The sequence below is a fragment of the Panicum virgatum genome, chromosome 6K (assembly GCF_016808335.1).
Source record: "Panicum virgatum strain AP13 chromosome 6K, P.virgatum_v5, whole genome shotgun sequence".
Classification (NCBI taxonomy): domain Eukaryota; kingdom Viridiplantae; phylum Streptophyta; class Magnoliopsida; order Poales; family Poaceae; genus Panicum; species Panicum virgatum.
Window position 1 is genome coordinate 27,167,837 of NC_053141.1, and position 14,041 is coordinate 27,181,877.

Below are 14,041 nucleotides of genomic sequence, written 5' to 3' on the forward strand. Positions count from 1 at the left end.
AAAGCATGTCTGCGGCAGCGCACTTGTTTGTCACTGTCCATATCCATGTGCTCAAGTCCAGGAGCAGCTAAAGCGAAGAGGATTCCACACGGCAAGAACCCGGAGCGACATTCTACGCACCTACTTTCTCGACATGCTTTTCGAACAATGAACAAAGTAAGTTCTCGTTTAATTTATTAAGTTCACATTGAATATTTGAATGTTAATTCGAATATTCGGATGCCAATTTAATATAAAACTAATTGCGTAAGTTGCAATTATTGCTCCAGACGAATCTATTAAGTATAATTAATGCATAATTAGCGGATGATTACTATAGCAATTAGTGATTAAATTATGAACTAATTAGATTTAATTGATTCATGATTAAGTCACGACTTATGAAATTAGTTTTGTAATAAATCTATATTTAGTACTCCCAATTGATATTTAAATTTGCGATATGACGGAACTTATGTCTTAAACTGAAAAAAAGCAAACAACACCAAAGAAACAAGCTGCTCATCGAATATATGAATTTCTAGTTTTTGGTAGTCTTGAGCCCATGCTTTTCAGGACTGAATTCATACATTTTCTTCTCAAATATCAATGAGACGATGGTTCTCAAATATGATGTTTTCTCTGTTGTAACCAAACACTCAGCAGATAAAACTTAGTAGCTAGGATGTGTTGACGATCAAAATTGGCATATGCAAACTGGTCAGACTGATCTGGGTGATTTTGCCAAAATATAAATTTAGCTCACCATTGTGTAGCTCTCGTTGAGACAATCAAAATGCATATATAGAACGTCATTTGGAGTTCGGATGAGAGAGTTATGACTTCAGGAAGACTGGACCTAGAATGAATCGGTTAGGCAATTTGAACCCGACAGTCAGACCGGTTTTTGCTGTGTAGTCCAACTTAGGAGTTGATTATGATACAAAATTTGTTAGAATTTCGACTGCTAACAGGGCAAGACTTCCCATCCCTGTAAATATAAAAGGTTACGGCTGATTGAGGACATTCAATGGATTAAAACATATCAAGTTATTACTTTTCATTACTTTTTTGTCTTCTCTAAACCCTAGCTCTTCCGACCCCGATATTTGCTATTCTTCTCTCATCTAAACGGTCTCGATGATGTTTGAAGGCGTTCCAGGTCGCCTGCCGACCCTAGAACAACTCTGCGTGCACTTGCCCTGATGGGGTCCTTGTCGGGCGAGTGTTCGTTGGATTTTCGCTGGATTCCCGACGAAAACCAGTTTGACCAGCCTCCCTAACCGGCCTGACCTGAGCAGCGGCATGCACCTTCACTGGATTCCTGAGAAAGACCGGTCTGACCACGCCCTCCCTGACCGGCCTAACCGGATCTAAGCAGCAGCGCTGCATCACGCGCTCCTGCTCGCCGCATGTGCTAGTGCTCTCGTGTGTTGATCTTAAATTTGCGCAAACAGAAAGCTTTTTCTAATCAATCCTAATAAGGGATAGGTGATGTCCAGTATGCACGAGGGATCCCTTGATTATCGTTAGCGTACTCCAAAGAACAACTAGCACGATTTTATCTGACCATGTACTGGACGCATGCATATTATCTGCAACTGGATCAGTATATAATTTAAAGCACTCGCTAGTGATTTTTGGTGGGCAAGAATTAGTAGTTGCAGCCAATATGTAGGGATGTGACAAAGACTCAACTACCTGATAATACCGGATGCGCAGGTGATTTTACCAGCTGGTGCATGAATGTGTTGACATTTTGATACTAGGAGAATTCGGATCTGCCTTTCCCTCTATCGGCGATGCATCATCCTTCTTAGTGCTGTTGTCTGTTCATTGAATTGCAATGAGTCACTTTATTTTGTCGTCTTTTGCATTGAAGACGACCTGCATGCCTAAGGTTTGAACAAACACGCATGTGCTGAACTATTGAGCTGAACGTCTACTAGAAACTTTTGAAGCTACTTTATATAGGCTAATTTGCTCGCTGTGGAATCGTACTTAACAAACAAAATTGTTATTACAACTCTTCAGTTCAGGGTGTTTAAGAGTCATCGTTTCCGGTTTTACCGAACATATATTTTCATTCCCAAAAAAAAATACCGAACACATATTTTCGCTTGGTACAGTTCATTAACGTGTGTTAGCACATCAAGGAATTAGATTGTTGGGCCCTAAATTAATATCATTATCTAAGACAAACAAAGCTTTTTGACAGTAAAACTGAATTAGCGCATCAAGGAATTAGATCTTACAGTGTTTGTGAGCAGTGCTCACCCTTTGGATAATTCATTGACACATGGATAGCTGCCTGAAATTCTGACAGGACAGGGTTGCATAGTCCAGATACCTTGCGTTGTCAGCCGTCCAAAGTGATGTGAAGAATTCCTAACCTACATCCCTAGCCAAACCTTTTGTAAAGCTACAATTTTTTGACTAGTTAGATTTTATCTTTGGTATTGCTTTCTAAGCACAGTAACAACTTTTGGTTGGTTAATGAAACGTAAAAATTAGAGCCAAAGCCTCTAGAATTGTTTTCCTGACGTATAAAAACATCAAAAGATGAGTTGATAAGACTTCCGGCCCTTGGTTCTCCTAATGGTCAATGTATATGTATACAATAGGACATATGTTGATCCTTCTGGACAAGACTAGCCAATTTCTAGACTGTATAAGTCACGATCCAATTTGATCTTCAGGATACACTCCCAATCCTAAGTGCCTCTAAAGAAAAGAAAACGAAAAAGAAAAAGAAACAAGAAAAAGGAAAATACTACCAAGTGGTTGTACAATCTGCATATATAAATCATAGTTATTATCCCTACTAGTCGCTGGCATGATGCATAGAAGGTGTGGTCCATCCTAACATAGCAAGCCAATTATTATGTAAATGAAACTAGGTTTACAAACTAACACAATTAGGTTTAGTTTATTGGAAACTATTGGACATCTGAACTCTTTGAAACGTTAGGCATTAGTAATATTGTTAATTATAAGAATGCTGCTTTCAATCCTAATCCTACAGTCCAACCTTCCCTGTTCATGAAAATTTTAGTGCAAAACCTTCAGTTTTCACAAAATCAACACGTCATCCTGATCCTCTCTCTGATTTTTTTTAATAAAAACCGTCGAATTCTTATTAAATCAAATCACAGCATGTTCCATTCTTTACTTCTTCACGAGCAATACTATATGTACAAATTGAATACCAAAATGCGTCAAAATCAAAAGTTGTTCAATACAAAATTTGATCAAGAATTCAGAACTATAAATTCAAAATGCTTTCACAATTAGTTTGCACAAATGCTGACATGTGACCGGTTCTACCCATAATTTGAAGACCAAAACATCTTCAAATTAAAATATGTTCAGTACAAAAGTTGCTCAGAATTTCAAACCTAAAGCTTTGCTACCCAACACAATTGTAAATTCAAACTGTTTTCGTAATTCATTCAGCATAAGATCCTATTTTGCTAAGAAATAAAATATCGTACCACCATTCTTCTACAACCACTGATTTCTTAAAAAATACCCTCACATCTATTAATTGCCACATAATTAAAAGTCTAAATATCATCACTTCGCAAATAGATTAAGCTTCCAGCTAATTATGTTTCGCCCTACCTAATAAATAATTTTACCCCTCCTTTTACCGTAATAAATATAGCAAAAAAAGTCATAGACCCATTTCAATACCCAAAAAAAATATACTACTTAAATGATAGCGTCACGACAATAGAAAGCTCAAATATATACCAAGTGTAACAACAGCTCGCGGACCATGACACCTATGCGAAAAATAATGAAGCGATAAATTCATCTTACCTACGTTGCTTAAAAAATGCATTTACCTAGATACACTAATTATTATAAGCACAAACTATAGTCCCCATTAAGTGCAAACATACGACCTGAAATACAGGCTCCGTGCGGTAAAGCCGCAGTCCTTTCTAGTATACATTAAAAATGATAAGTTAAGATCGTACATGCTATTAATTTTATTTCGGACAACGTCGAGAATGTAATGACCAGCCACCAGCAATGAAGAGACTGATTGTTCACTGGCATGCTCATATATAAGAGGTCATAGTAGGTCGAAAAATCTTCGCCACTCACCAAACTTTCTAAGGAACAATCATTATGTTTTCATATCACAATGCCAGCACTTGTGTTATTTTACTATTCAGTTTGATGATATATTCTTTACACATGAACCAACCTGAAATTGATTTATACCTTTATTTTTCGTGACACTTCCATTATTTATTGAGCTGTCTGATATCCCAGAAAGCTAAGGCAAGAGATGAAAACGTTAGCCATCAGCAGACAACCACTGTGGCCAGGCAACCTTGGAAGTAAAATCAATTGTTCGATCAGTGCATGTGGTTTGGCTTTATTGACTGGACCACACTAACGTCCTCGCAATCTGCAAATATCTTCACAACTTTCCAACAAAAAATTGATCAACCTACCCTCAGTAAAACCAAAGGCAGCTGGAAATTAAAATTTTGCTGACCGGACATGGACACCACAAAAGACCCGCACTCCTCCATCCAAAAACAAGTCATTATATGATTCAAAATTTATTCTAGAAAATAAGTTATTTTACCCTATTTAGAAAGTCACATGCATATAAGAATCAACCATATATTGTCAAATATGGGTAATAAATATGAGTAAATATGGTCAGTTTACCTTCTTATTAATCTCCTAGAATTTCTAAAATATTTTGTATTTTGGGACCGAGGGAATATATGGTTTGCTGACATGATTAATCTAATCTAAACATGTAATAGAATCCATCTTATCAATCAGTGATCTTTCCACTCAAGGTTGCCAAAGCTACACTATTACCGAAACAATGACCGATTAACCTAACCTTTTGTAGTTGTACCAAGATGCCAGAGAAGATTCCGCTTCCGCAAGCAACAGCCCACCATCAGCTCTTGGTTTTCCACCCCACGTTTTTGCCCACTCACCATCGCCACCACCACTTTACATTGGACCACTAAAATTTCTCTTCATATTTTTTCCCTCTCTCTCTCTCTCTCGAACTCACCCCATTTCCATCTATAAATAAGCCCCTCTTCCAAGCCTCAATTCCCTTTTCCTCTCCTCCCCTCCTTCCCACTAAGGATCGCTTGTTCCTGTGCAGCAGCGCGGTGGCGCTTTACCACCTTCCTTGCAAGAAACTCTTGCTCCCCATACACATCTTCCTTGTCTTCTTGATTTCGTAGCCTTGCACTTGTGTCTTTGTGCTCCAATCAGAAACTCTGCAAAAATTTCCCACCGAAAACTAATATTCCAGGGGAGACTCTGTCAAAATTTCTACCTGCCATCAAGCTGATACAGGATACATTTTTCGTTTAGTGATCAACTCGCTGTTTGTGAGGTAAAAGATTGTAACATTTGGGCCAACTGATCCATGATAGACTGAAGAGAGGAAGGCCGTGGCTTCTTAGATGTCACAAATCCTCTCGGAGGCTATCCGTTCCGGGTTTATGATCAATTCGACGCTCCGGCGAGGCACCCATCTTGTTCTCTCCTTCTCTGTTGTGTTCCTCTACTGGTTCTATGTGTTCTCAGTAAGGTCCTAGCCACCATCAAATCCCATCCATTAGATCATTCAAATAAGAAAAATTAGCATCGTCATACTGTACCTATATAGTTCTTTAAAACTATAGCCTCTAGAGACAACTTAGAAGAAGCTTCTAGAGATATCTGGGGGTGAACGTAGTGTCAACGTAGTTTTCTGCTGGGTGAAGCATTAAGGGGTGCTCAAAGAATTTGTTGAAGATGAGCCTGTCAGGTGGGACCTTCTCAAGTGGGACCTCGTCCGGCTCGAGTCATGGGACTCCTAGCTTTGGGTCAGATCAGGCGGACATGGAGCTCCAGGCTCGGATGGAGCTGAAGCGTAAGAGAAGGATGGAGTCAAACCGTGAGTCAGCAAAGAGGTCAAGGCAGAGGAAGCAACAGCATCTGGACGACCTCAACTCACAGGTTCGTGTCTCTTATATATGTCTCTACACAATTGAAAAAACAACCGTATTTTAATTGTAGAATATTGTGATGTCTCTCATCATTTTCTATATTTTTAGTTTGCTTTATGTATTGAAGCTTGCACTCATGTGCAGGTGAATTTGACACAAAGCAAAATCAGATGAAAAAGGAGGATTGAGCTTCAGGATCTGCTGAAGCGAACTCCAATAATGCACAGAGCCCATTATTCAGGGCCCACCCAAACAAACTGCTTCCAATGAAGCAGGTGGAACAAAACAATATCAAGATTACACCAAATAAAAGATGCTATTATCTTTTCTTTACCGAAACATGCAATTAATAGGCGATATCAATTTAGTTACGGACGTCTTTGAAATATTACTATCAAAGCCGATCAAACTTTACGACCTAATTTGACAGATATTTTCCACGATCTAACAGTTCGAAAAAATAATATCAACATACAGCATTTGGTTGTTAGTTTTCAAGATTAGTAAATAAGTTTGGACCGTAGATTGGACTTGTAAACAAACGTTACCAAACACTCAAGACAAACGATACAGATTTCATCATGATCTAACAATACTGCTGTGCTGCCAATCACAGTTCCTCGAATATATCCAAAAAATAAAATCCAGCTCTGCCAATAATCACAACTTAGTCTCAAGAATTTGGTTGTCAATCTCAGTTAAACATGAATGTTGTTTCATACGAAACAGGTCGACCAGCTGAGGACGACGAAACAGCAGCTCATCACAGCGCTGAACATCACCACCCAGAACTGCGCAGCAGCAGAAGCTCAGAACTCGGTGCTGCGCACCCAGATGATGGAGCTGGAGAGCAGGCTGTCTGCACTGCGCGACATCATATGCTACATGAATGCGAACCAAGTTTCCAATGCTGCAACCATTAGTGTCAATAATCCATCAGCGATCATGAGCGCGACTGCTAATAACCACTACGATCCTTTTGCCGCGAGCGCATGGAACTCAGGGATGCAAATGGTGCAGCAGCCTATAGATCACTTGCTGTATCAGTGCTTCTAGCAAGGAGAAGATCATAGAGGCTAGAGAAACAAGGCCGTATCAGGATGTTATGCGTGGTAGAATGTTGTGGGCCATTGTGTCACCACTAATCAGTGGTCTTTGTCGTTTTGATTTGTTTTATAAGGGACTATGGGTGCAAATGCAATGGTGTGTTGGCCTTTTGCTCATGTTGGTGGTAGAGGTTATATCAAATTGGTAAGTGGCTAGATGTCTTTTGGCATTGGGTGACTCGGGCCTGGGGGTAGTGGCTGCATTTGTAGGTGAGGGCGCTACAGGGGAGATCGATGTGGCCATTAGGTGCCGAAGAATTGGCATCTGGTTCTTCACTACTGCAAATTGCAATGATAATAAATTATTATGTTTAATGTAGTGGGAATTTCGTTTTTATGGTTCCTTTTGTGTCGTACGTTGTTTTTGGTGTCATGGATATTGGCCCACAGAGTCTACCCGCAAAATATATGAGCCGTAGGCTAAATTATAATTTAGGCCCTCAGTCAACGATCACAGTAATATACTTGTAAATACAACTTGAGGGATCACTAGGGAATCTTGAACCTCTTTTACAAAAGTTCAAAAATTCCGAGAAAGAAACATGAACAGAAAGCAAGAAATATTCTAGTAAAAACTATTAGATCTTTCAACCACTCAAGACTAGGGATGAAATGCAGGTAAGCCCCACACACCAGAAACCAAAGGTACGAGACTTCATAAGTCCTAACATATTCGAAATACATATGGACTAGAGTAGTATGTGTTGTGGACAAGGTACCTACAAGTGTGAACATTGATGCAACTCTTGATATGCCAAACCTAAGTTCTAGTTTTGCTCGAGGATCGGATGAGCAAAGCTCTAAGCTTTAGGGTGTGTTGACGGCTATTGAAATACATCGTGACCAACAACTTCTCGGAATAAAATAGAACTATGCACCATGTTGCATACATATTTTATTTAAACTAATCAAATTCCACATGTTTTGGATGAGTTGAATGTAGAAACATGTGGCGAAATAGGCAAAATCACAGGCTGACCAGCTTCCCTATGCTGACCGGCCTGACACCTCCTCCAAATGCCATGCCATTGATCCATGGCAAAGAAGGCACAACCAATTTATCTTTGAGCTGTGTGTTCAATTTGGTTTGATCAAATGAACTGAAAGACATAGCAAATGGACAGAAGGACCCACACATGAGGAAAATGGGCGCTAAGGGGGTGTTTGGGATCACTCCGCTCCATGTTTTTTTAGCTCCACTCCACAAATAAATATTCAAACAAGTCTAGCTGCTTCACTCCACTCCACCAAAAATTAGCTCCACTCTACCTTTTTTTGTGGAGCTCCTCAAGAGGTGCTCCACCAAAAACTGGAGTTGGGTAAAATTACCCACGATGCCACTGATTACACAACTCCCGTACCCCCTTCGCGAAGGAAAAAAAAAGAAAAAGTCGTCGCTCTGCCACGGCCGCACGCCCGCACCTCCGCTCGCATGGGGAGCGCTGCGGCCACCGGGGCTTGGAGCCACTGCTGCTCCGGGAGGCCACCGGGGATGGCACCGTGCGGCTCCGGGAGCGCCTCCCCAAGGCCGACGTCCAATGCCTCATCGAGGGCAGCCACGACTCCACTGACCCACCGGGGCTCGCCACCTGCTACTCGACACGGAGGAGGAGAGCCGCCTCGGCGTGCGAGCGCCCCCCCTCTACCCGGACGTGGCGGCGTTGGCACTGCTGCGCACATCCCACATGCGGATCCGAGTGTCGAGCGGGACCAGAGCCGGCACCGATCCGCCATCGTCGCGGGGGCTCGCCGCTGTAACACCCCTGTGTTAATCAAGGTGCTAATCGCGGGTTAACTCGCTAATTACGGACTTAAGTTCATCATTAGCGTTCCTCGAGATCGCGCGGTAAGAATTGATTTAGCCGTGTTCGACGATGTTTTTCTTGTTGATCCGAGCTCCAAATCAATTTTCGCCCAAAAGCAAAGTTGTAGACCTTCTATCCCTCTACAACTTTTATTTTGGCCAAATTTCATATTCCCATATGAAATTTGGAGTTTTGGGCAGTCAAACTTTGATCAAAATCATTCAAACGAGTTCAACTTTGGTACTGTGCATCCCCGGTTAGTCAGTGCACCGCCGGCCATCGACGTTGGCGTCGCCACGCGTCGTGCCGACGAACCTCGCCCGTCGTGCTCCCGCACCGTCCTTATCCGCACGGAGTCGTGCCCGTTTTCGCCTCCCCGTTCCCCATTCCTCACCCCTGTGGAGCACGCAGCCGCGCCCTAACACGAGCAGAGCTCGTCGCCGTTCGTCGCTCCGACCACCCTCGCCGCTCCGCTTCGATTGCTCGCACACCAAGCCGATTTACCTCGCCCCAAAGCTCTACCACCCCTTCTCGAGCTCGATTGAGCCGCTCCCCGGCCAAATCGGCGCCCAGAACACCGCGGCCACCATTGTTGCCGCCCGAAGCTTCGCCCCTCCCGTCGAGCTCCCTCTCCCGGCCCTCCTCAGCTCGATTCGAGCGCGCGGTGAGAATCCTCGCGACCTCCTCCTCCTCACTGACCTTTTCCCCCTCGGATTCCGCGGCCGCCACCTCTGGAACGACGCCGCGCCACCGTGGCCGCGCCAACCTCCGCTGCTCGCCGTCGCGGAGCGCCCCTGCGCGAGCTCGGGCGCCCCCGCCGCGCGCCTTGGGGCCGCGGAGCTCCCCTGGCCGCCGTGCTGCCCTGCCCCGCAGCCGCCTTGGCCCATAGCCAGCAAACCAAGCACGCCACGCCGCCGGCAATGGCCCTGGTGGCCATGGCGTGACTGTGTTGCTCGTTTGCTACTGTAGTTCTGTCGTGTGAATTTTGTTTCATTTCATGTGAAGCTTGCAAAATACATAAAAAAATAAGGAAAAATGCTAAAAATGCAAACTAAGTTTTGTTAGTTTACTTAAATCATGATCTTCAGAGGAAAAAATACCCATGCATGTTAAACGTCAGTTTTGCCCCTGTTAGATTTTGTTTTGTGCTTAAGCTTGTTTAATTTATTTCCTGCTGTTTTGTTGCCCTAAAAATTGTGAAACTTTGGCAGTAGCTTACTCTTTGAACGGGTAGTCCACTGAAAAATTTCCATGTGTAGAAGCTTTGTGTAGGTTGCAAATCTTTTATGCTCGATTTATTATGGCTAGGGGTAAAATAAATGTTTTCTTTTTCGCAATGTACCTTTTTAAAGTGGTTTGGTTCCAGCTTAGCCCATGTATTCTTGCATTAGGATCAAAATAGGTTGCACTTGAGAAATATTTGGTTCTATTTGCTTGTTCGTAATTAAATCTCTAATAAATCGTTGCCAAATTATTTCTTTCGTTTAATTGCCGTATTGCATTCTGAGTGCCCTGCATCATTTCATTGCACCATTTTAAGTCTTGCATGACATCTTTCCTTACGTGTAGACTTCGCGAGTGAAGCCGTCTACGAGTTGATCGCTGAGCCGCTCCAGGAGCCGCAAGCAGGGGAACCACAAGCCGAAGCAGCCGTCGAGCCAGATCCAGAAGTCGCTAACCCCGCTGACTGGCAAGGCAAGCCCCGGTGCATAACCCTTAATTTCAATATTCAATAATCGTTATATAATTATTGTGCATTTAAGTTTCTAGGAGTTGATTGGAACCTTAGATGCATGATCCCTAGGTTTCCTCAGTCACTCTACTAGTATACAGGTCGTTAGTACTGCAATGCTTAATTAGGATTCGGTAGAAGACGAGTGATTCCTGTCACTCGCGAGATATAGGTTTGGTTACTTATGAAAAAGTTGCTGGAGAATGAATCTTTGAGAAAAAGAAAGGAAAAATGGAGACCGGGCGGAGATGCATTGGTTATGGATATGGAAGTTATGGAAAGTAAGCCTCCGCCTGTGTCGATTGAGGACCGTACCGTTGTTGGCACTACTGATCGAGGATTGAACAGTACTAACCGCATGCCGGGAGTAGGAGGTAGTCGAAACCGGTAAGCTCAGTACCATATGTGCCCCGGTAGGCGGACTTGATACTGTCTTCACCAGTGGAGCTAGTATACAAACTCATGGCTGACCCTTCGTTGGTATCGGTGGGGCTAGCAGTCCCGGGTCGCAGGGCAGTTCGCCTATTCGGTGTGCATATGTGAAGGGTTGGTGTGTATAGCCCGACGGGGCATATACGTGCCGTGTTGGTTAGGTCCACCTTGCAAGGTTAAATCGAATCGATTCGCCGTGACTCGCGGATATGAGAACCTTGATCTCTCTGTCACATCGTAGTAAAGAAGTGGAATGAGTCTGAACTGAGAATGTTGGTTGTGGTAAGCTGAAAAGATAATGTGATCAACCATGTATGCTCTAGAGTACTAGGCAAACCTAAGTTATAGGGGTCAACTCAATTGGCGCTAAAATATTGAAAGTAAGGATTCAGTGCTAGCTGCTTTTTAGCAAAATAACTCCAGAGCCAAAAAGCCTTTCATGTCTAGTTAATGGGCTAAGTATACCCATGGTCGGGTAAGTCTTGCTGAGTATTAGAATACTCAGGCTTGTTGTTGCCATATCTTTTGAGCAGGTTGTATTCCGGAAGTCTTCGAGGAAATTAGTGTGTCCTGGAGTGGTCAGCCTCTTCCTCCAGGTTGGACGGTCGAGTGGGTCCCGTCTTCTCCGTGAATTGAAGGCAGGTGAGCCTCACATCAGTGGGCAAGATGTGAAGTTCGTCTTCTGTCGTCGACGTTATCTATCGTATTGTTTTAAAGCTTGTTTTTAACTCTAAATTGCTTTCCGCTGCTTTTGAACTCTGAGATTTGAATTGTAAAACTGACTTGTAAACACTTGTTGTAGTTTAAGTTGGTGCTTCTGTTAAACTCGGTTTGTAAATGTCTTTAAACTGCTTTTATTGCTGGTAATCATCTGTGCTCGTCTTTTGGCGAGAGTTCCTGTGCAACCGATCCTGGTTACAGCAGGCGGTCTGAGTGTACTGGTTGAGTGCAGTAATTCTGGTCTGAGTTAAGTGTTAATTAGTGCACTTGATCGGTATTATTAGGACTGTCCTGTGACAGCTGGCATCAGAGCTAATTGCACTGGGGGTGATTACTGGTGTACTTAACTATGTTAAGTAAACTTTGTTTGCAAAAATTTCGGGTTTTCGAAAAGTTGACGCTTGATGCGCTAAGGAATAGAGTAGATAGTTCGTATGCCCTAATTATGTTCTATAAGTTAGGTGGCATCTAAGTATCTATTTTTATTCCAGCACTTCCAGCATTTACTTCTCGTTAAACCTTACTTTTATGCACAACTACTATTCTGTAACGACGCACCTACGCTGAGGTAAGCAAGGTGGGTATTCTGATAGTCCTTAGAATAGCCCACGTGTTTCATACGTGCGCGGGTCCCGTATGTTGAGCATACGAGGAGGTGATAAGGCTCAATTCAAACGAGCCTGTCGCTATCTGCCGCCTGATATGGAGTGCGGATTTCTTACCGTGTGATTGTGATCACGGCCATCTCGTAAGGCAATGTTACGAGGTGAAGACTCGTTATGCAGTTGGTCATAACCGTGTACCTTGGGACACGTGTACCCTTGGGTGTTCCGTAAGGCGATTTGTACGGGAAGTGAATACGTTGATTCGGTAACGTATGCAGCGCTGCCCATTCAGCGTCGAACGTTTGGGTGCCATCTCTATAGTGGATGGTAATGTATGTGTGAATATGTGGGAAACTGCATATGCGTTACCCGTGTGGCGTAGGACACATGGGGGCCGTTCGTGTGTGCTGGCACGAAGGGTCCAGAAATGGATATTTATATCTTATCTCTCTTGTTGTCTTTGTTTGTCTGCAGGAACACTAACTACGTAAGCACGTTAGGAATCCTTGATCGTAGGAACGACTAGTATATATAGGGAGAGTACGTAATTGTGCCACTAGTCGTCTTCGTATACCATATTTGGTAATTGTTTGGGTGAGAACGATAGAACGAGCATGCATCTCGCATTTTCGAGTTGGTTGGTCGCTTCGTAGTTAATAGTTATGCAACCTTAAGACTGCAACGTTACAGCTAGACGAGTTACCAACCTGCTGTTCAACCCGATTAGATGCGGTTTCAACTGAAGTAAACCATTTTGTTCTCTTGGTGAACCATATCGCGAAGGGAACGATTCATGCTGTGTGTTCATATTAATTATGCACATTCTTTATTTGCATGGATTAGTCCCGATAGCGGAATGGCTAACCAAGGGATGGTGCTTTTGCAGATGGGCAATAACAACACTGCTAACCGTGGAAATGAGGGTCAAGGAGCACAGCCACCACCGTCTCCCTCCTTGACTCAGGCTATTGCGGCTCTTATTGCCGACCGCAATGAGCAAACCGAATTGTTGAGGCAACTGGTGCAAAGCAATGCCGGCAGAGGTCGACAAGCACCACCAGCAAAAACTGACTACGTCGGTTTTCTTGCCACCCAACCACCTCTGTTCCACAAGGCCGAAGATCCTCTTGAGGCAGATGCTTGGATTCGCACCATGGAGGACAAGTTTGGTATTCTTAATTGCACAGAAGTGGACAAGACTGTCTTTGCAGCGCAACAGCTGAGAGGCCTGGCAAAGATATGGTGGGCTAGTCATTTAGCTATGCAACCAACAGAGAGACAGATTCCCTGGTCAGAATTTAGAGAGATTTTTAGGGCACATTATATTCCAGAAGGTTTCATAAAAGTGAAAGTGGAGGAGTTTCTAAATCTGAAACAAGAGAACAAATCGGTGATGGAGTATGCCAACATTTTCAATCATCTTGCACAATATGCTACACATCATGTAGATACCGATGAAAAGAAGCAAGATTGTTTCCAGAAAGGGTTAAATACTGAGTTACTCATGCGTTTAGCAGCGAGAACATTTACCAGCTACAATGACTTGGTCAGTAAAGCTATTCTCCAAGAAGATGCGATGCTGAAGCATGAAAAGGCGAAAAAGAGGAAGAAATCACCTATTGGGTCTCCTGGGAATGTGGTGAAATGCCTACGCCTGGGATCCACTAGCTTT

General features: G+C 43.2%; 1 protein-coding gene across 1 annotated transcript; it reads left to right on the plus strand.

Moving 5' to 3' along the window:
- Positions 1-5,044: 5,044 nt before the first annotated feature.
- LOC120712142 (bZIP transcription factor 11-like) lies at positions 5,045-7,390 on the plus strand. The gene is made up of 2 exons (XM_039997860.1): positions 5,045-5,979; positions 6,699-7,390. The coding sequence occupies exons 1-2, from the start codon at positions 5,776-5,778 to the stop codon at positions 7,023-7,025; spliced, it is 531 nt and encodes a 176-aa protein (XP_039853794.1). The 5' UTR covers positions 5,045-5,775; the 3' UTR covers positions 7,026-7,390.
- Positions 7,391-14,041: the final 6,651 nt, after the last annotated feature.